This window comes from Vombatus ursinus, unplaced genomic scaffold (assembly GCF_900497805.2).
Source record: "Vombatus ursinus unplaced genomic scaffold, bare-nosed wombat genome assembly UNPS02011572.1, whole genome shotgun sequence".
Taxonomy (NCBI): Eukaryota; Metazoa; Chordata; class Mammalia; order Diprotodontia; family Vombatidae; genus Vombatus; species Vombatus ursinus.
Window position 1 is genome coordinate 2,308,223 of NW_020951350.1, and position 23,138 is coordinate 2,331,360.

Sequence of the window (23,138 nt, forward strand, 5' to 3'; positions counted from 1 at the left end):
CTTCAATATGGCTAGAGCATTAAAATATCTGCCACTTCAGGTTTTAGTGATCATGGAGAGAAAAAAAACCTAAAGAGAATATAACCATAATTGAAAAAGAAGTGAAAGGGTATAACCAAATGATTCAGCAGAGAAAGAGCACTGCTAGCCCTGGACTCAGGAAGACCTGAGTTCAAATCCAGTAGCAGATACTCACAAGCTGTGTGACCCTGGGTAAGTTACTTCACAGCTATTTTCCTTGGTTTCCTCATCTGTAAAATGGGGATAATAATAGCACCTATTTCCCAGGGTTGCTATGAGGATTAAAGGCTTTACAAAACTTAAAAGGCTATATAAAATACTGTTATCATCATTATTACTAATTTTTTAACCATTAAACCTTTATGGCTAACTAATTAAATGACCCAAATGGGCAACAAGCTGAGGATGAGATTATAAATTAATGACAATCTCCTAAAACTAACTTCTTGAACAAATTTAGGTCACAGGGGATGGGAGATAAAAGAAACCTTGAAGATAGATCATCTAGTAACAATTCCTCATTTTACAGAGGAAGGAACAGAGGCCTGCAGAGGAGGAATAACTTCCCCAAGGTCATACAGTAACTTTGTGATGAAGCTAGAAGTAAAACTTGGTCATCTTCTGACTTCTAATCCATTGCTTTTTGATTTGACTTTGTTGAATTTTAAAATGTCTACCTAGTCATGCTTTTTTGAAAAACAAAACCTAACATAAAGTTAAAAAGCTATTTGATATTTTCCTTTAGAAAAGTCATGGGAAGCTGGGTAAGGGGAAGAGGCAGGAATGAAAATTAAAAGAAAAAAAATCTTACAAAACCTTTTAAATAAAAATTTTAGCTGTCTTTAATCCTCATCTCTCCTTTCTCATTTTGAAGGGACAGTATTTTTCAAGAGAGAGCTGAACCATCAAGGCCAACGTCAATCTCCTCCCCGGAACTCATCAAGGAGAGGCAAAGCAAGCCCTGTTCTGACTCCTTCCAGACACCACCTCTTTCAGGCTCACCACCCCTGACTCCAGGAACCTCACTACCAGGATCAAATAGTAACTGCAAAATCTCACCTTCCAATCCCTCCTTATACCAGCCCACCATGTTTAACTATGAGCGTCCAAAACATTTTATCCAATCACAGAACACATGCAGCTCCAGGCTACAGCCTCCAGGGCCAGAGACTTCAACCTTCAGCAGCCAAACCAAACAATCTTCCATCCTCATCCACCCCCGGCAATGCTCAGAGCAAAGATATTCTGCTTCTTCTACAGTGAGCTCTCAGATCACAGTATCCTCATCGGCTTTCCCGGCTTCTGGCCAGCAGCTTCCTGGCTCTTCCCCAGGACAAAGGGTGACATCCACATATAACCAGTCCCCTGCAAGCTTCCTCAGTTCTGTATTGCCATCACAACCTGATTACAGCAGCAATAAAACCCCTACAGCTGTGGAATCCAAGTAAGTATCCTTTAAAAAGATAATAAAGCCACAATTGCTTGTCTGAATTGGCTCTGAGGCACAGAAATTCTGCAATGCACAGATATACAACAGGATGTTAAGATCCCTGAGAACTATTCTAGAGTACATAGGACCAAAATGTTGGCAGGAACTTCAAGAGGTTCATTCTCCTTCCTCCAAACAGTAATTTGTCTTGTTATTATTCATCTTCTGGGGAAAGGATTCCTGTGACACCCACAGTCAGGTAGCCTTCCTTTATGTCTAACCTAAGGCCCCTGTAATTTAAGTTTATTTCCTCTTCTTATGGGCTCAGTGCACATAAAGAACAGCTGTTCTTCATCCTCCAGATAGGATTTCCTCAACCACATTTAAAAGCTATTAAATCTTCTCCCAATCTTTTTTTCCTACTCAATGTCTTTTCCTCCGAAGCCCAAAATGTAACTTTAAAAAAATCTGGGATTCTGATGGTGTAAATGAGTTTACCTACCATCATATGGAGGAAGGATTGTATAGTGATTTGGTTTATGGTATTAAAGCTTCTTGTCAGTAATTTAAGCCTCACTTCCTCCAACTTGACTGGCCTGGTCTAAATTCAGTAAAGATTCCCCTCTGATCTGTACTATATGCACTATTTCCACAGGCTCTAAAGCTATTCTGGGAGAACCTGATACACAGAAGAACATAGCACTTGTGCCTTTTTTTAAAACATGACTCTCATGCTTAGAGCTTATGCAGACTTTAAGGCTATCAGCTTTCCTAAACCTTGGCCAGCCCATCAGTGCTTTGATGAGATCAGAGGTGCCTTGAGAATTTTTTTGTGGACACTTTGTACAATCTAGTCCAATATAAAAAGCATTTATTAAGGTCCTACTATAGGCAAGATACCATGTGCAGCACTGAGTATTTAAAGCTCTCAAGACACCTAAATGGGAAAATGATATGTAAACATAGAGTTATAAAATAAGGGAGAGTATGATAAGCATAAAGCAGAGGTCCAGGCAGAAAAAAGGGCTAAAGAAAAATAACTTTCATTTGGGGGAGGTTAAAAGGAGATATTGAGAATGGCTCCTTGGAATAGGTGGATCCTGAGTTATGCCTTGAAGGAAGAGAGGGAGATTCAGATTTATAGGCCATCAAATCTAACCCCCTTATTTTACAAATAAGGAAGCGAGGGAGGCCCAGAGAAGAGTCTTCCACAGACAAAGATGGAGTAAGGAGGGGAAACCTATTCCAGGAATAAGGTATAGTGAGTGCAAAGGTAGAGAGGCAAGAAGGGCAGAATAAGAACAGAGAACAGCAAGGAGCCTAGTTTAGATGGGCTCTCTAGTGTGTGAAGGGATAAATTTATGAAGAAATGAAATGGAGGTTAGAGCCAGACTTTAAGAGACCTTGAATGTCAGGATCAAGGATTTATCCTGGATTCCGCAGGCAATGCAGAGCCACAAATGTGTTTTAACTAAAGGAGTGATTGAATCTAGTGGTACATTTTAGGTAGCTTACTCAGGGGTTGATCAAGAAGATAGATTGAGAGGATTGGTTTGGACAATATTACTAATTAGGAAGCTACCCCAATAGCTAAAGTAAGAGGTAATGAAGGCCTCAACTAGGGAGACTGCAATGGGAGTAGAAAAGGGGAGATGGAGTTGAGAGGCATTGAAAAGTTAGAATCAATAGGATTTGACAACTAATTGGATGTGGGAGGTGAGAAAGAGGGAAGAATCAATGAACAAGCATTTAGTAAGCATCAACTAGATACCAGGCACCATGCTAGATAGGTGCTGGGGATATGAGGACAAAAATAAAATAATCTCTGTCCTCAAGGAGCTTTCATTCTGTTAGTTGATGCAACAGGTATATAAGTATATGAAAAATAAATACCAAGTAATTAGGGAAGGGAGGACACTAGCAGCTGGGGGCTTAGAGTGGGAATGAGGGAAGGCTTCATGTAGAAGGTGGTACCAAAGTTCAGCTTTGGAGGAAGCAAAAGATTTTGAAAGGTGGAGGTAAGGAGAGAGTGCAGTCCAGGCTTGAGGGGCAGTCTGGCCAAATACGCAGAAATATTAGATGGAATATGTGATGGAATATTTGCCTCTCTACCCCAAAGTTACAAACTCGGGTTGGTTAGAAAGATGGTGAAACCCATCAACAGAAATCGAGAAGTTAGGAGGGGAAGAAGGTTTTGAAGGAAAGAGGAGTAGCTTAGTTTTGAATATGGTGAATTTGAGATGCCCACGGGGCATCCAGGTGGATACATCTAGCAAGCAGACAGAAATACAGAAATGGAAAGGTTGGGGTGGGAGATATAATTTGGGAATTAATCTGCATAAAAGTGATAACTGAAATAACATTACTGGATGAGGTCTTTAAGAGAGAGAGTAGAAAAACAGGAGAAAAAAGAGACAGAATCTTGAGGACCTGCTGAATTTAAGGGGTGGGAATAAAATGAGAGTCTAGCCAAGGAGACAGAAAAGATAAAATCAAAGAAGGAGGATGAGAGCTGTGAGAGTGCCATGTCACAGAAGCCCAAGAAGAGGATAATCTATAGTGTCATATACCCAAAGAGGTCATAGAATATGATGACAAGAACAAAAAAAAATGCCTTTGCTTTTAGTAATAAGGAAGTTATCGTTGACCTCGGAGAGATTAGTTTGTTGTTTATAGACAGCGGCAGATTCCTCAAAATTCCTCTCTCTTTTCCCACAATCTTTCCAGAGGCCAATTTTCCTCCTATATGCAATTTTTCCAGAAAAAATGGCAATTGGTTCTGGCAACTCAGGTAACTGATATTAAGAACCAGCTTATAAAAGAAAACATTTAGAATGAGTTTAAACTGAAACCTAGAAAGCCAAAAAATTTAATTGGCGTCCTATGACAATGTCAGGAGCAAGTCATCAAACAGAAGGACTTCACTCTATTCCCATTGATATAAGGACATTAGAGGTCATACACTGGAAAGAGCACTGGCTGTGGAGTCAGAAGACCAGGATTCAAATCCTTCCTTTGAAAATGACTACCTCTGTGACTGTGGATAAGCCTTGAGCCTCAGTGTCCTCAGTCGAACTAGATGGCCTCTGAAATCCCTTCTAGCTCTCAATCCATTATCCAAAGAATAGTTGAACCTCTCTTGTTTTACAGATGAGGAAACTGAGACCCAAAGAGGTTAAGTGACTTGCCCAAGGTCACACCAGTGAGACAGGATGTGAACTAGGGTACTCTGACTCCAAATTTAGTACTTTCTCCATTGCACCATGAAAATATATAAAATTATCCATAGTGCTAATAATGAAAACATGAAGAGAATTTGATAATGCTGTTTTTATTGTTCAGTTAATCAGTTGGGTCCGACTCTATGTGTCCATGGGATTTTCTTGACAAAGGCACTGGAATGGTTTGCCATTTCCTTCACCAATGACAATAATGGTTAGCCTTTATATAGTACTTTAAGGGTCACAAAGTGCTCTATGTATGTTAACTCATTTGATCCCCATAACAGACCCGTGATATAGGTGCCGTTACTATCCACATTTTGCAGATGAGGAAAAAAGCTGAGGGAAATGGTGACTTGCCCAGCTAGTATTTGTCTGAGGCAAAATTCAAACTCGTCTTCCTGACTCTTGAGTTCTGGGCTCTATCTCTTGTGCCACCTAATTGCCTGGGGCTTTGTATATATGCGTGATTCCTAACTCTAGTTTTGATAAATCCATAGGACCAACCACTTTTCAGGGATGTTGTAGATATAATTCCTGTCCCAATAGGAGTTAAACCTGTAATTTGTGAGGTTCCTTCAAATTCTGAGATCATATAATCCTGAACGTCCAGTTATCACATGGATGTTGTAAAATTCTCCAAATATTCTCATAACAAGATTAAAAAACTTAGAATGAGGGTGAGGTGTTCCAAAATGCCTAGAATCATTGATCTACATGCCGTCAATTCAGTTTTTTAAAGTGGCTTGATCGAATTATCTTTCATTCATGGGTAACGTGGATATAAACTGAAGGTTTAAATATATAAGGTAAGGACTGTGTGTTGTACTTCTTTGTATAGTGCCTAGCAGAGGGCTATCCATACACATACCAGGTACTCATTAAGTATTTTAGAACATGTCAATGAATCCAAAGTTAGAAATCATCCTATTTTTAATCCAACATATCAATATATACTATAAAAATGTCTACGTAAATTGTACAATATAATATTCTACATACAATATGCAACTAAATATTCAGTCATTCATTCAGGTATCTGCCTCCCCTTTCAGAATCATCAGTGATACCCTGAGAGATTTCATCCAAATTTGTGCATGAAGATCAATATATCATAGATTTAAAGTTGGAAGAGGCCTTCAAGGCCATCTAATCTAATCTTTTACAGGTCAGAGAACTAAGGTCTGGTGATTAAGTAACTTTCCCAAAATAATATAGCAAGGAAGTAAAAGAGGTAGGATTTGAACCCAGGTCCTCTGATTTTACATCCAGTCTTCTTTCCATTGCATCATACTGCCTCTGAGCGTTATATGAAAAGAACTGGACCAAGCTTTCTGTTATCATATTGACCTCTATATTTACCTTTTATTCTCTTCTACTCTCTTTACCTCAATCCTATTCCCTCCTCTTTCTCTATTCTCCTTTGTGATGGCCTATAATTATTTTGGTAGTTGGCATTATGGTTGCAGGTTTGCAGAAGCATTTCCTACTTTAGATTGACATTTAAAGGGCTTTTATACCATCCTTAGAATTGTCTAGAGAAACAATATGACAGGAATATGAAAATATAAGTTGTAGACACAGTAGAATGCAACTGCATATCCTTGTGACACACAACCACTGAACAAAGCTTATAAAACCATAAGAGAAAATAAGATTTTGTTGCAAGATGGCAAAGTCAGCCATCAATCAAACTGAAGATGTAGAACCATAATAACATCAGCATACTAACTTTGGTCCAAATCAGCCACTCACTTTGAAATCTACCACAGAATCAAAGCCAACAGGCAAACGAAGCAAAACGTCAAGTGGTCAAACTAACACCTGACTTCATGTGGTCAATTAAATTTGAAAAGAAAATAGATGCTTCTTGGCAGTTTCGTATATGCATATGTGTGTATGTAGGTATATATATATATATATATATATATATATATATATATATATGTGTGTGTGTGTGTGTGTGTGTGTATGTATATGTATATATCTATACACACGTATATACATATATATTAATACATACTTTAATTACATATATGTATAATTATATGTACTATATGTGTATAACTAATATATTAATATTAATACATATGTAGGAATTAATACAATTTTACCTGACTGAAGGCTGGGCCATGTAGTCTCTTGTGGTCCCTTCCACCTTCCATCTCTCATCCTTTGAATATGAAAATATTGTCTTACCACTGTATAGCTGTACCATTTGGGCAAGGGAAGAACAAAGGGAACCTTTAGCATTATCCTATTAGAACCAGACTTAAAATGAGGATATACATTTCCCAAAACAATCTCATTAGTCTCAGAAAGAAAATCTTCAATCTAAAAAGAGATTAGAGGAGAAATGGATAACTGTGAATATTCCCTTCTATTTAAAATATTGTCATTGTTGATTTTTGCCATTTCTGATTACAATAAATTTGTGCATGATTGCAACATAAATCCATACCAATATATAGTTTCTTAGTCTGCCTTATACCTATTTTAGATCCCATTCTCTGTTCCCTAATTATAACACTAAATAAATGCACTTGTATTTGTTTTTTTACAAAACCAAATTTTAAAGACCACTGTGGACATCAATTCAAATTCCAGGGCTCCAGAGCAAATTTTTTCAACATAAATGTCCTGAAAGCCTCTCCCCTCTCCTTGCTTCCACATTTTACAATCTCTAAACTACCTTCAAAGATCAGCTAATGCCTCTTAAACAATAACCTTGAGCTTCTGTGCTCTTCCATCACTTCTCCTCAATTTCTTCATTAAACAATTCTCTAAATTGATTAGCTCTTGTTCTCTGATCTATCTCCCTCTGCCTCCACCCATTACTGCCCCCAAAATAAAAAAATTGAATTCCATATATATTAAAGTACACATACCAGTCAGCCTTTGATAGATAGGCAGCAATAACACAATTAAGTTAACTTCCACTACTCTGTAGTGTGTACTCACACTTGCAGATACATCCAGACACTTACACATACACTGTCAGAAATTCAGAATGATAAGACTAGGAGAACTTCCAGAGACCACTTTTAGATAGAAGAGCACTGGGATTACTGGGATTACTCCAGACAAAAGGTTATTATCTTCAAGATCTTCAAGAAAGAAAATATAGTCACCTCCCTCAGGGTTCACTTTTGAGTCTCATAATTCTTACAGAAAATGCTTCCTGATGTCAACCAAATTCTTCCTACAAGTTAAATCATTTCCTTTTACCCTTGTCTCAGGAAAAAAAAATTGATTTTAACTGATTAATAATAACTAACATTTATGTAGTGCTTTAAAGTTTGCAAAGCCCTTTACAAATATCTCCTTTGATCCTCACAATAATCCTGAGAGGTTGGTGCTATTATTATCCTCATTTTACAAATTAGGAAACTGAAGCAGGCAGGGGTTAAATGACTTGCCCAGGGTCACACAACTAGTAAGTGTCTGAGGCCAAATCTGAAGTCAGTTCTTCTTGATTCCAGGTCCAGTACTCTATCCACAGTACCCACTAGCTGCCTAACCATACTTCACTTAAAACCCTTCACAACTCCTCCTCTGATAGCCAATATTTTTTAGTGATAGTAGTAAGTAGTAAAAAGGCAGTAAGGCATAGTGGATAGAAAGCCAGTCTCAGAGTCAGGAAGGTCTGGGATCAAATCTTGCCTCTGCCATATACTGGCTGTGTGAGGCTGGGTAAATCACTTAATTTCTCAGGGCCCCCCGGGTGGCCCTAAGACTTGAGGTGTTGCAGAACAATGGCTGATCAGCATTGATCCCTGATTAACTGTTCCTTACACCAATGTTCCTTACACCAATGAAATCACAGATCTGGATCAGAAGTAGCAACAGTAGCATTAGGTGCAGCAGCAGTCATCCTCCACCACCAAAGTCCCCCTTTAATCTCTCATCATGGCGTGGGAAGCACTGACAGGTCCTATCAAGCTATAAAGGTTTTGAGAATGGACCCAGACACACACTCTGTGGCTGTCATCATTATCATCATCACTGATTTTTCTATAATGCTTTAGAGTTTGTAAATCATTTTTATATATTATCACTGCTGTGGTCCCCACGACTCTGTAAGGTAGGTACTAAAGGCTATATTAACACCATTTTACAGAGAAGAAAACTGAAGTTCAGCATGTTTAAGTACCATGCCCAGTCATGGAGCTAGTAAATATCAGTGGTGAGATTTAAACCTAGGTTTTTCTGAGTTCAAGTTATCTAAAGGCCAGTCTAGCTAAGTTTGGAGAAGTTATATCCAGAAAGAAAGCCATCAAATGATTATTTTTTTGTTTACTATAGTAACTCATAAAACCCTAGGTTGTAGAGGAGTTGTGATCTTCATGTTTAAAAGACCTTTTGAAATATTGAAGAATTAGGAGGAGGAGGTAGGTTTGTGGTCATAAACTCGTAAACTTATCTCATTACATCATAGAGAATTTTATAAAATTAAATTAATTCCAGCTGGTCGAAGACACTGAACCACAGTATACCTCGAAGACCTCCTTTTTTTCCTCTCTTTCCTTTTCTTTGTCAGTTACCAGCAGCCATCAGTCAACCCACCTGTAAATGTTAAGCCAGCCCAAGGTGCACATCCTAAACTGATACCAAAAACTCCTGATCATGAAATACAAGGATCCAAAGAAGCTCTGATTCAAGACTTGGAAAGAAAGCTTCGGTGCAAGGACAACCTTCTTCACAATGGAAACCAAGTGTGTGAACTGTCTAATTCTTTAGTACATAAAGTTCAATTATGAATTTCATTCTGATTGCATCAGTTCTTGTTCTTAAACTCAGCAAGGGATTGGATTATGATATGTAGAAGTAAGCATCTGACCCTATTCTATAGTTCCTCTGTCTGAAACCCTTGACTTTCAACAGTTGCTAAGCATGGGTCTACTACACAACTGCCCTGAGTGGCACAATGAAACTTTCTTGCTTTGAACATTGCCCTATTATAGTGCTAGACCAAAATAACAAATTCCTGGCAGCCTAGTATCCTTGGTAAATACTGTATTCCCAGCTTCCATTGATTTTGCCAAATAAAGTCAAGCTATAATCAAGAACCATTGCTTCTGGGGAAAACTGAGTTGGAGGGAGTGGTGGTGTATTGGTAGCAGCCCACAGGACCATCTAACCTCAGATGAAATTGCAGCCCATTCCCCTCATCTCTGTGAGGAGTCAGGAGGAAGGAAAGGAGACAGGAACCTGGGGTGGTGGCCCAGTGGTGGTTGCATCACCAAGTGGCATGACTTCAAGGTAAGGTTAAGAAATAGTGGTCACTGTGGAGAGGAAATACACATCCTATCCCAGGGAGGAAATATTCTACTTGAAGCAAGCAGAAAGGCCAAGTACCCATTGGCCTTTCAAAACATTAAACTAACTCTGGATATGAGGGTATCAAAGTAGGCATTAATTCATTCTTTCTCCATTCATTCAATAAACATTTATTAAATGCTTACTATGTGCCAGTCACTGTGCTAAGTGCTAGAGATACAAAAAGAGGCAAAAGACAGTCCCTGCCCTCAAGGAACTTAACAATCTAATGGAGGAGACATCACACAAAAGTGTATGTAAAGCAAGATAAATATAGGATAAATAGGAAATAATTAAAAGAGGGAAAACACTGGAATTAATAGGGATTAAGGAAGGCTTCCTGTAGTAGGTGTATATTCAGTGTTTAGTATAGTGCATGGTACATAATTGGTGCCATGTAGATTGACTGGTTTCAAGGAGGGAAAGCAGGAGAAGATGGAGGGAAGGGATGGCACTTTCTATCAACTTTCAATATTCAATCAATCAATAAGCATTTATCAAGTGCTTACTGTGTGCCAGGCATCGTGCTAATCAGTAAAAATATGCGCCCCTAGAGAGCTTTAAGGGCGGCTGTACCAGATCTCTCTCCAATGTTAGGCTGGGAAACTTAAACTCATTATTATGAATAAACCTATGGAGACTTAGCACTATGTAACAAGATAGCAAAAGGAAAATGCTGGCATGGGATCATAGATTTACAGCCTGAGGAGAATTCATAGGCCGTGTAGACCATCTCCCTCATTTTGCAGATGAGAAAACCTAGTTCCAGGGAAGCTAAATAATGTGCACAGGGCCCTACAAGTAATTAGCATCAGAGGCAAGACTCTAATCTGGATCCTCTGATACCAGAGTCTATTGTCTGCCTATTTATGCTGCGGATTACCAAGAGGCCTCTGAAAAGCACTTGTAGTTTAGTGTGCAGTTTTGGATGGAGTGATATGGCCTTCATTCACTGAACTTCATAACTACATACAACAAGTCACCACCATGTCCGGTCTCTTTGCAGAGGCTAACGTATGAGGAGAAGATGGCTCGCAGGCTGCTGGGACCACAGAACGCTGCTGCAGTGTTTCAAAATGACAGTGAGTCACAGGACTCAGCACAGGTAAATTTTCATTGTCTTCCTCAATCTGGAATACATTTCCACTGTGATTTTAAAACAGTAATGGATTTGCACATTTTTGTTTGTTTTTTACTTTCATTAGCTCCCTGTCTTGTTTTAGGTCCACATTTTTTATTTCATTGGTATAGAGAGGCTCCCGGTGAAGAAATTCCTTTTACCAATGCATTTCTCCAGTGTCTCTAAAATTAAAGGAAAAGAAGCTATTGGGGAAAATATTTGCAATGAACACATCAGATAAAGGCTAATATATCAAAATCTATGGGAAATGGAAACATATCCATAAAATTAAGAATATACACTACCCAACAGAGTCCATGTATATGAAAGGCACAATTGACAAAGAAGGAACTACAACCTTAATAATCACATAAAAAGATAATGAATTTCTCTAATAACCATAGAAATGAATGTCAAAACAATTTTAAAATACTCACAAGCATGGGAAAAGTACCAAAAATAATTTAAAATTCAGTGTTGGCAGGGTTATGGAGAAACGGGCATCCTAATATATTATTAGTATGACAGAAAACTGGAACAAACATTTTGGAAAACAATATCATGATAAACAATAAGAGCTGCAAGACTTTCAACCCAGTGATTTCTTTGCTAAAGATTTCAAAAAAAATCATTAGGCAAGAAGGACCTAGCTATATGAAAAGATTCCTAGCTGCTCTATTCTTAACCAAAACAAAACAAAACAAAACAAAAAAAAAACAACAACTGGACACAATCCATATGTCCAATAATTAGAGAATGGCTGAAAACAGGAGCAAACAAGGCAAATCTTCAGCAGGTCTAAAAAAGAAATACACAGCAAAAACATTTTCTTCGCTTGTTAGTTAATTCATTTGCTTTTGCATTGTTAAGGGCTAATGGCTAAGATTCTGTCTTTTGTTTTATGTGCTTATTTGATTGCTTTCTTAACAGTAATTAACCTTAATATTTTTAAATTAAGTAACATGCACTTCTTAAATAGGAATCCATTAAGTTTCTTTTATCGGTCTTCCATAATTCTGCTCATAGTGTGTATGGAACATGTCAAAGTTTGGTACCATAAGCTAAGAAGGGAAGTATTTTCCAAGCTGATATTTGTCTGTTGCTGCCATCTTTTAGCATTGCTGCCAAGTTAAGTGACTTCATATCTATTCCTGTTTTACTAAAGGGCATTCTGTACCTTAGTCCCACTTTAAATATACCCAGGGATCACCTCTTTGGTTAGGAAACTGACAGCTGCAAAATAAAAAAGAAGATCAGTCTAAAAACTCTTCTATTTTCCTATGGGCAGCCAGTATCTGTGACTTGTATTCATTTATCTCTGAATTTTCTCAAGGAAAGGGCCAGAAAGGACTTGGACAATATCTGAAAGTTTATTTATGTTGACTATAAATTAAACAGTACATAATTTACTTTGACTGATGAAGCCCTGACAAAATGCAGCACTGTCAGTTAAAATGAAAACATTCCCTTAGATTCTAAATGATTCATTCTGCTGCTCTTTCAGTATAGTATTATAATACTGACATTCTCACTTTTTTTATTCTCAAACAGCACAACTCAGAAAATGCAAGATTGCAGGTTCCTACATCACAGATGAGGTAAAGCCTAATGTAAAGCAATTTTTCCACTACTTGGCATATTATTTTTTGATTGGTTCATCCAAATTAAAGAACATAACCAAGTACTCAAACCTACTACGTGCAACCTACTTCGATTTTTAGAATCATAAAATTTAGACCTGGAAGAGATAATAGCAATTATTTAGTCCAGGTCTTTTAACCTGGGGTCCATGACCTTGTCTTTTAATTCTTATGGTTAAAACCATATTTCAATATAATTGGTTTCCTTTGTAATCTTGTGTATTTTAATGCATTTTAAAACATTTTTCTTTCATCAGCATTTCTATATATTACCAACAAAGTCCAGCAGCAAGAGATACAAAAAGAAATTCCATTTAAAGTAATTGTAGACAATATAAAATACCTGGGAGTCTACCTGCTAAGACAAACCCAGGAACTATATGAACAAAACACTTTTCACACAAATAAAGTCAGATCTAAACAACTGGAAAAATATTAATTGCTCATGGGAGGGCCAAGCCAATATATTAAAAATAGCAATTCTACTTAAATTAATATGCTTGTTCAGTGCCATGCCAATCAAGCCCCAAAAAATTATTTTATAGAACTAGAAAAAATAATGACACAATTCATCTGGGAGAGCAAAAGGTCAAGAATATCAAGTGAACTAATGAAAAAAAAAATGTGAAGGAAGGTAGCTTGGTTATACCAGATCTCAAACTGTACTACAAAGTGGTAATCATCAAAACAATCTAGTACTAGCTAACAAATAGAATGGTGGATCAGTGGAATAGATTAGGTATACAATACACAGTAAGAAATGACCATAGTAATCATGTGTTTGATAAACGCAAAATCCAGACTTTTGGGATAAGAGCTCACTATATGACAAAAACTGCTGAAAAAACTGGAAAGCAATTTGATAGAAACTTTGTATAGACCAACACCTCACACCGTATACTAAGATAAGGTCAAAATGGGTACATGATTTAGACATAAAAGGGGATACCATAAGCAAATTAGTGGAGCATGGAATAGTTTGCCTGTCAGATCTATGGATAAGTGGAAAATTTATTACCAGATAGGAGATAGTGAGCATTATGAGACATAAAATGGATAATTTTGGTTACATTAAATTTAAAAATATTTGCGTAAACAAAACCAATGCAACCAAGATTAAAAGAAAAGCAAAAAACTGGGGGGGTGGGATTTTACAGAAAGTTTCTCTTATAAAGGCCTCATCTCTCAAATATATAGAGAACTGAGTTAAATTTACAATAACACAAGTCATTCTCCAATTGATAAATGGTCAAAAGTTATAATGGGCGGTTTTCAGATAAAGAAATAAAATCTATCTATAATCATATAAAATGCTTTAAATCACTATTCATTAGAGAAATGCAAATTAAAATAATTCTGAGTTACCCCTTCACACCTATCAGATTGGGGTTAATATGACAGAAAATAACAAATGTTGGAGGGGACTGCAAGAATTTGGGCACTAATGCACTTTTGGTGGAGTTGTGAACTGATCCAATCATTCTGGAGAGTAATTTGGAACTATACCCAAAGGGCTATCAAACTGTGCATACACTTTGACACAGCACCAGCTACTGACACTAGCTACTACTGTATCCCAAAAGAGATATTAAAAAATATATGTGCAAAAATATTTATTGTTCAGTAGTTTTCAGTTGTGTCTAACTCTTTGTTACCTCATTTGGGTTTTCTTGGTAAAGATAATAGTTTGCTATTTCCTTCTCCAGGTCATTTTACAGATGAGGAAACTGAGGCAAATAGGATTAAGTTATTTGCCCAAGGTCACACAGCTAGTAAGTGTCTGAGGCCAGATTTGAACTCATGAAGATGAGTCTTCCCGATTTCAAACGCAGTGCTCTATCCATGATAGCACCTAGCTGCCCTAAGATATTTATAACAGCTCTCTTTGTGGTGGCAAGGAGTTGGAAACTTAGGGGATAACCATCAATTGGGGAATGGCTGAACAAGCTGTGGCATGTGATTATGATGGAATACTACTGTGCTATAAAAAAAATGGGCAGGATGCTTTCAGAAAAACCTGGAAAGCCTTACATGGACCAGTGCAAAGTGAAGTAAGCAGAACCAGGAGAACATTGTACACAGTAACAGCAATATTGTAAGGATTATCAATTGTTGGAGACCTAGCTATTCTGATCAATCCAATGATCCAAGACAATTCTGAAAGTCCTTTGATGAAAAATGCTATCCACTTCCAGAGAAAGAATTTGAATGCAGATCAAAACATACTGGTTTTCTTTTTTAATTTATTTTTCATGGGGGTTTTTGTCTGTGTTTTCTTTCACAACACAACTAATATGGAAATATGTTTTGCATGTCTGCATGACCTTTATCAAATTACCTGCCTTCTCAATGAAGGGAAAGTGGTGAGAGAATTTGGAACTCAAAATTACAAAAAACAAAGATTAAAAATTGTTTTGACATTTAATTGGAAAAATGAATATTAAAATTAAGTAAAAACCATTATTCTGAGAAGTTCATAAACTTCCCCAGACTGCCAAAGGGCTCTGTGACACAAAAAAAGGTTAAGAATCCTGATCAAGTACTTCTTATTTTGGAGTTGAGAAATTAAGGCCCAAAGGGAAGTGCCTTATCCAAGGTCAAACAGGTAATGAGTAGCCAAACTAGAATTCAAACCCAGGTCTTCTGACTCCATGTATTTCCTTTAAAAAATAATTATCATTTTAAGTTTTCTGATATACATCAATACTAGAGACAGTGGAAATTGATATTCTTTTACAAACTATCAGAAAATATTTCTAGATTTTCAAGTGGTTTGTATAAATATATTTACTGTGTTAATAAACATGGACATTAACGGTAAAACCTTTCTATAAATAACATACAGTATATTGCATGTTATAATTATGATAAATAATATTCAATAACTGACATTAAAATCAGTTTATCAGCTCAGATGATTATAAAAAGAACCAAGGTGAAATGTGACAATTCTAAATGAGTGATTTGGTAAAGACAACCACATTACAGAATTTTTTAGTTGAAAGGGACATCAGAGGTCATCTAGTACATCCTTGTGCAGGAATCCCTCTTACCACATTCCCAACAAGTGGTCCCCCTGCTTTCCAATGAGTTGCTAATGTTATAAGGGTCCTGCTATGTCTAAAATGGCATGAGGTTCTGAGACCTTTCTGCGCTGTCCTAGTGCAACTTCAGATCAAATGTTAGACTCTAGCAAGATAATATATTTAGAGTTGGAAGGGCTCTTAAAGACCATTGAGGGGGCAGCTAGGTGGCACAGTGGCTAGAGCACTGGCCCTGAAGTCAGGAGGACCTGAGTTCAAATCCGGCCTCAGACCAAACACTTGACACTTACTAGCTATGTGACCCTGGGCAAGTCACTTAACCCCAACTGCCAAAAAAAAAAAAAAGAGAGAGAGAGACCATTGAGTCCAACCTCCCTATTTCACAAATAAGGAAAGTGAGGCACAGAGAGGTTAAGTGACTTACCCAGGATCTGAGGCAATATTCGAACCCAGGTCTTCCTGAGTCTAGTGCTTTATCCACTACTCTAAGTTTCCACACTTGTTAGATAAATTGGAATTTGTGTGAAAGAAAAACAATGATTTTGATGCATAACTATTATAAAATGTGTTTTATAGGAGTAGATCATCTTCAAGAGGAGATACAAATGATCAGGAATCAATCCTGGAGAAATTCTACCCTCCACGTTTTGTTCAAGTGCCAGAGAACTTAAATGTAGAAGAAGGAAGATTCTGCAGAATAGACTTTAAAGTAATAAAAATGTTCAAAAACATTTGGAGGGAGTTAACAATAAGATACATAAGGGTTTACCTCACTGTGGCTTGAGGCATACCCAGAATTTTTTAACTAAAACTTTTAATTTATCCTCTTAATACTCTGTCCTCCCATTGACCTACAATATTTCTTTGGCCCAATATATTTCTGATCTCATTAATGCAAGGACTCCCCCCCCCCCAAATAATGCAGCTCACAGCCCAGCCATACTTCTGCATGCCATGAGGAAATTTTTTTTTTTTTTTGGAAAAATAAGTAAGAGACACATGTATTGGCTCGCTAAAAGAGGTTTGTACAAACATCTTTGATCTATTGGGATAAAGCAAATATTCCACCTGAATCATAGCTCAAAAGTTCTTTGCTTTGGAGAGGTTATTCTTGGAGACAGTAATATTTATTGCTACTGGATTTCAGAGAGACCTCTGAAACTATCATTAACCCAAAATGACACAAGAAAACTGGGCCCCGTGGGACTAAAATTGGAATATGATTCTAATACAGAAATCAAATGTCTTAAAGAATGATAGGTTGGTCCAAATGCCATGCATTTGGGTCTAGCTTCCATGTAAAATTTCTACCATTTTTGTTGAAATTATTAAAGCCTTGGGAAGGGGAGCTATCTTTGCTCTTCTGTCTAAAAATCCATAAATATGCCAGACATTTAAAATTTACGATGTATCACTGTTATAAAAGGCCTTAAAATACTGTCGTCTCCATTTGTTTTTTAACCAAAGGTAAGTGGATTACCAGCTCCCGATGTGTCATGGTATTTAAATGGAAGACCAGTTCAATCAGATGATCTTCACAAAATGATAGTATCTGAAAAAGGTTTTCATTCACTCATCTTTGAAGTTGTCAGAACCTCAGATGCAGGGACTTATGCATGTGTTGCTAAGAATCGAGCAGGAGAAGCCACCTTTACAATACAACTGGATGTTCTTGGTAAGTGTTAAGGACATTCATATATATCTTTAAGCTCTATAAAACTTAGAGTATATGGATTACAAGCTATGTTTATACAGCACTAACAAAACTACCCAAAATGGGAAAAATGCAAGCCCAAACCATTTTTTCTTGACCAAACCAGTGCCAAATAATCAATTAGGCTGATACTTTAACTGAGCTGTTTCAGTAAGTCTACATATGAAAATCAACCCCAGCTTTTAGCCTTAAACTATTTTTCTTATTACTAGGAAACAATTTTTTAAAAATATTAAATATTCCTACCTCTTTTAGAAAAAATGCAAAAATGTATTTTTGATTTTCAAATATGTATTTGGCACACCTTTGGTCTTTGATTATAAATCCATCATATTTTAAATTCTCCAATTTTACTATTTTTAAAACTATAAACATCACATAATGAATTTAAATAAATCTTACTGCAATTCATTATCAATCTGCATAAAAGTTTAATGGAAAGGGCAGTGATGATACCCTTTCTAAATCCTATAAATCAAGGTAGAAATTGTTCTATAGAGTTTTAAAATACTATTTGGCCTTCTGGACCAATAACAAGTTCCTTTTAATTTTTTTTATTTTAAAATTAAACACCAAAAAAATGGACATTTCCATATAAATAGAACAGAAAAGGAGAATTGTAAATGAAACTGAAGATCTCTACTATTCTCTACTTTTCTGTGGTTCTTTCTGGCCTTCTTTCTGTCTTCTTCTGTGAATTTTTTTTAACATGCTATTTTTCTTTTCTTTTTTCCCTACCTCATCCCTATGCATCCTCTTCCTCTCTACCCTACCCCCCATTAAAAAAAAGAAACAAAGAAAAACAAAGTCCTTGGAACAAATATGCATAGTTGATTTGTTGCAGGGATTTTTTTTATAAGTGGGAGGAATCATAAAATGGATGCTTGATAAATGAAAAAACTAAAACTTAATTAAAAAAAAACAAATCTGCATAGCCAAGCAAAACAAATTTTTACATTGGCCATGTCCAAAAATATAAGTCTTATTCTCCAACTTGAGTCCATCACATCTGTCAGTGGGCAGGTAGCATATTTCACCATCAGTCGGCTGGACTTGTGGATGGTCAGTTCATTGATCAGAATTCTTAAGTCTTTTAAAGCTATTTTTTTTTATAAACTGACCTTCTGGATCTGCTCACTTCATTCTCTACCAGTTCATACAAGTCTTTCCAGGTTTCTCTGAAACCACCATTTTGTCATTTCTTTCATTGCAATAATACTTCATTATATTTATTATATACTATAATTTGTTTAGCCATTCCCCAACTGATGGACATTTTCTTAACTTCCAATACATTACTATATCAAAAAGAACTATTACAAATATTTTTATATTTATAGATCCTTTTACTTTTTCTTTAATCTTTTTGGGGTACCAAAGAGATCATAATAATAGTAAGCTCAAGATAGATTGATAATTTCTGGAGTAGCTTGTTGAAAAAGTTGGGAATTCAGAGAAACATGGAGAGATATATGAATTGATGTAGAACAGAGAAAGCAAAATAAGGACAAGATACACAACTAAACCATGTAGACAAAAACACCAAAAGGCCACTGGCCTCAGATTAAATACAGTGTACGGTCTGATCCCAGAAAGCAGATGATAAAACATACTTCACTCCTCCCAACAGAAAAGTAAGGGACCATGTATGTGGAATGTTACATATCATGTCAGACTCAATCATTCTATCAGTTTTTACTTATTTTTCTCTGTTATGAGGGAAGGCTCCATAGGGGAGGGAAAGGGCAGTAATATAGTGTGTGTGTGTGTGTGTGTGTGTGTGTGTGTGTGTGTGTAAAGCTAGGAATGAGACGACAACTATATTATATACTATAATTTTGAGCAAAGCTATTATATACTGTAACTCTTTGCCTGTTTTCCCAACTGAAAAATGAATTATATTCCCCACTATTACTTCCTCCCAAATATGCTATTAATGCAAATAAAGGGAACATGACTGAAGACTTTATATGAAAGATACCTAAAAAAATTCAAAGATTATCATTACTGTTATTTAGAATATCTGAATATTCATCTCATCTGGTCTACCTGAACAGAAATCTCCTGTATAATGTCCCTGACCAATGGTCCTCAAGCCTTTGTATGAAGTCCTTCATTGAGAACTCAATACCGTTCAATGAAGCCTATTCTACTTTTGGACAGCTGTAATTATTAGGAAGTTTTTCCTTGTATCAAACAGAAATCTGCTTCTCTTTAATATTCACACATTTGTTCCTTTAAATAGGAGAATTTACAAAGAGGCTATCAAACATTTTTATAATGATAAGGCTATTACTCCATTGCCTTAGAATGAGATGTGATAAGGTGTTCATAGATGCTCTTATATTAGTCTCTTATCCATAACTGTTTTTAACACTTTGGGGGGTAAGTTTTTAATTGTAAGTTTGTATACTTTTAATTAAAGAAGAGGCTTTGTCAATATTACTTGGTTTGATTAATGAATTTTCTTTGCAATACTTCTTTAATACTTGAATTTTTTTTCTTAAATTATAGCAAAGGAGCATAAGAGAGCACCAATATTTATCTACAAACCACAGAGCAAAAAAGTTTATGAAGGGGACTCAGTAAAATTAGAATGCCAAGTTTCTGCTATACCTCCACCAAAGATTTTCTGGAAAAGAAATAATGAAATGGTGCAATTCAACACAGACAGGATAAGGTACTGCAAATATTTCTAGAACTATAGTTTCTTTTTTTTTTTTCTTCAAAATCAAGATCTCTTCTTAATAGAGTATATATAGAATGGAAAGAACATTTGATTTGTAATCAAAGGACCTGCTCTCCAATTTATTCTCCTTACCATCTTAGACAATTACTTTACTTCTCTGAACCTTAGTTTCCTTATCTGTAAAATGTACTAGATAAACTAGCCAATCTTTAAGATTCTTCTAGGCTTAAGAGTTATTATCCTGTAATTCCATTGTTTAATCTCATGAAAAATATATAGAAACTTTGGTAAAACTTTATTACTCCAGACCTCTCTAATAAGGAACTCATGATGACTCAGAGACAAAATTTACCTTTGCCCTATTTATAAAGAATTTGCTGACCAAATAAAAATTGGAAACACTGGGTGTGGGGTGGGGGGAGAATAAGAGATGTTTAATCTTGAGAAAATAAGCAGTTGTTTGGTGTTGGATAGAAAGTTTCTGAATTATTAAGTGCATACATTTCCTAAAATCTTAGCGTTAGAAGAGGCCTTAGAAATCATTTAGTCCAACCTCCCACTCACTGCAGAAATCCTTTCTACATCATCCCCAACACCATGTAACCTTAAGTCTGAATATTTTTGATGACAAAGAGGCCACGATATCAAAAGAAAGCCCATCCTATTGTTGGACAATTCCAAATGTTAGAAAGCTCTTCCTTATACTGAGCCAGAATCTGCCATCCCTATAACTTTTGCCCATTGGTTTTAGCTCTGCTTTCTAAAGGCATAGAAAGTGGAGTCTATTCTCTCTTCCATATGACATTTGAACTATTTGAAAACTGTAATTATGTTCTTTCCATCTTCTCTTCTATAGTTCCTTCAAATATTCTTCATATCACACGGTTTCCAAGTCCCCTCAGTATCTTGGTCACCCTCCTCTTAGTTAAATCTCCCTTAAAAAGTGGCATCAGAACTGAACCCAGTTACTCTAGATGGGGCATGATCAGGCTAGATTACAGTGGGATTATCAATATAACTCCATTAATGCAACATAAGCTTGAGGGTTGTTTGTTGGGTTGTTTTGTTTTGGTTTTTTGCAACCATATTATTCTATTGGTTTGGTTTGACCTGCTGGTCAAATAAAAATCTCTTTTTTTCCATGAATTATTGTTAAATTGGGTCACCTTCTTCCAGCACTTGAGTAGCTGATCTTTTTTTTAATCTTTCTTCTTGATTATTTTGCTTATTCTTATTCTAACAGAATTTTCATTTAAGGACTCCTCAGAAAACTTGGTTTCTGATATTTCCATTTTTTGCATGTCTCTTTTCAGCTTGTACTATGATAACTCTGGAAGAATTACTCTACTGATTAAAGATGCAAACAAAAAAGATGCTGGATGGTATACTGTGTCTGCAGTAAATGAAGCAGGAGTGGTCACATGCAATACTAGATTGGATGTTGCAGGTATATCATGTTAACCAAAGCTGCTATTACAGATAGAACAAATATGGCACTTGGGAACACCCCAATTCACACAACGGATCTCACAAGCAAGGCCACTCTGGTTCAAGGTGCTCTATTGGGCCATATCCACTCAAAATCATAGCTTATGGGCCCCTACTAATGTGTTTACCTTTATTAGTCAGTCAAAAGACACAATGTATTCAAATCAATGCCAGTTAATGAAAAAATATAGTAAGAAAACCAACAACACAATATTTCTTCCATAAATCTGAGGCCAACTCTTCCACAAAAACATACATATTACCATCAGCAGAAAGAAGAGACATATATAGGGCCAAGCATGACAACACACATGTAAAAAAACTTTATGACCAGGGCTTACAGTGGAGGGATACAAAGAAAACCTAGAAACAACTATTAAGCTCAAGAGACAAGGTCATTGTCTAACTTCCTAGACACATTTCTAGCTTTGTGTATATGTGACTGACAACAAGTTTTGCCCCACACTAGGAAAACTTAATATATAACACAAATCCCAAAAGTTTATGCAATTTGGAGGCATTTTCTCTTATACACATTATTTTTTTCTACTTTATGACATCATTCAAAACAATTTCCATTTTAAACATCTCCTATAGAACAGATTTCTTGACTTGGTTTTTATCTGGTCTATTCCAGCTCGTCCAACCCAAACTCTTCCAAATCCTAAGCAGTTACGGGTTCGACCAACTTTCAGCAAATACTTAGCACTGAATGGAAAAGGTCTGGATGTGAAACAAGCTTTTAACCCAGAAGGGGAATTTCAGCGCCTAGCAGCTCAATCTGGACTCTATGAGAGTGAAGAACTTTAACAGCTTATGATAATATGACAAATGCAACTAGTAATCTTACATTCATTTGATTAAGATCTTTAAAAATAAACCCATAGTGCCGTTAACAGATTATTGCATTTATTAGGCAACATAACTACTGTACGGAATATTAATCTTGACTCTTGCACACACTGCCTACTTTTCTGGTTTATTAAAAAAATACAAAATCTGTGTGTGTGAGTTTGTAAATGTAGAAGACTATCCTGAAATGTGGGTTTTTTTTAATTTGTCACAAATGCTCAATGACTCCTGAATATGAAATCTGTAGAGCCTTTTTAAACCACAACTAGTACCAGTAGCAAGAGCAGCTCCTTGGTATGGCTTTCTAAAGACTATGACCTTTAATGACATTAAGTGTTGTGTTTCAGGAATACTGAAATGTTACAGATTATCTGAGTGTTTCCAAGCTTATGTCAAAAAAAAAAATAAAAAATTAAATACACACAATGGCTGAGACTCTTCTTAATATCAGTGCAGGAATGTCAATTCTTTGCAATAAAACATCTAGGGAATCCTCTTTTAAACCTCCATCAGCAATAATAAGGCATAACAAACTCTCTGCAGCTTTACAGGTTCCACCCAGATTTTATGTGGTCTTCCACACTCATGGTTATAACCTGAC

General features: G+C 36.3%; 1 protein-coding gene across 1 annotated transcript; it reads left to right on the forward strand.

Annotated features, from left to right (window-relative positions):
- Positions 1–1,026: 1,026 nt before the first annotated feature.
- On the forward strand, positions 1,027–22,918 carry MYOT (myotilin). The gene is made up of 9 exons (XM_027856576.1): positions 1,027–1,465; positions 9,212–9,386; positions 10,997–11,095; positions 12,662–12,708; positions 16,371–16,503; positions 17,262–17,469; positions 20,023–20,188; positions 21,511–21,644; positions 22,323–22,918. The coding sequence occupies exons 1-9, from the start codon at positions 1,110–1,112 to the stop codon at positions 22,493–22,495; spliced, it is 1,491 nt and encodes a 496-aa protein (XP_027712377.1). The 5' UTR covers positions 1,027–1,109; the 3' UTR covers positions 22,496–22,918.
- The last annotated feature ends 220 nt before the right edge of the window (positions 22,919–23,138 follow it).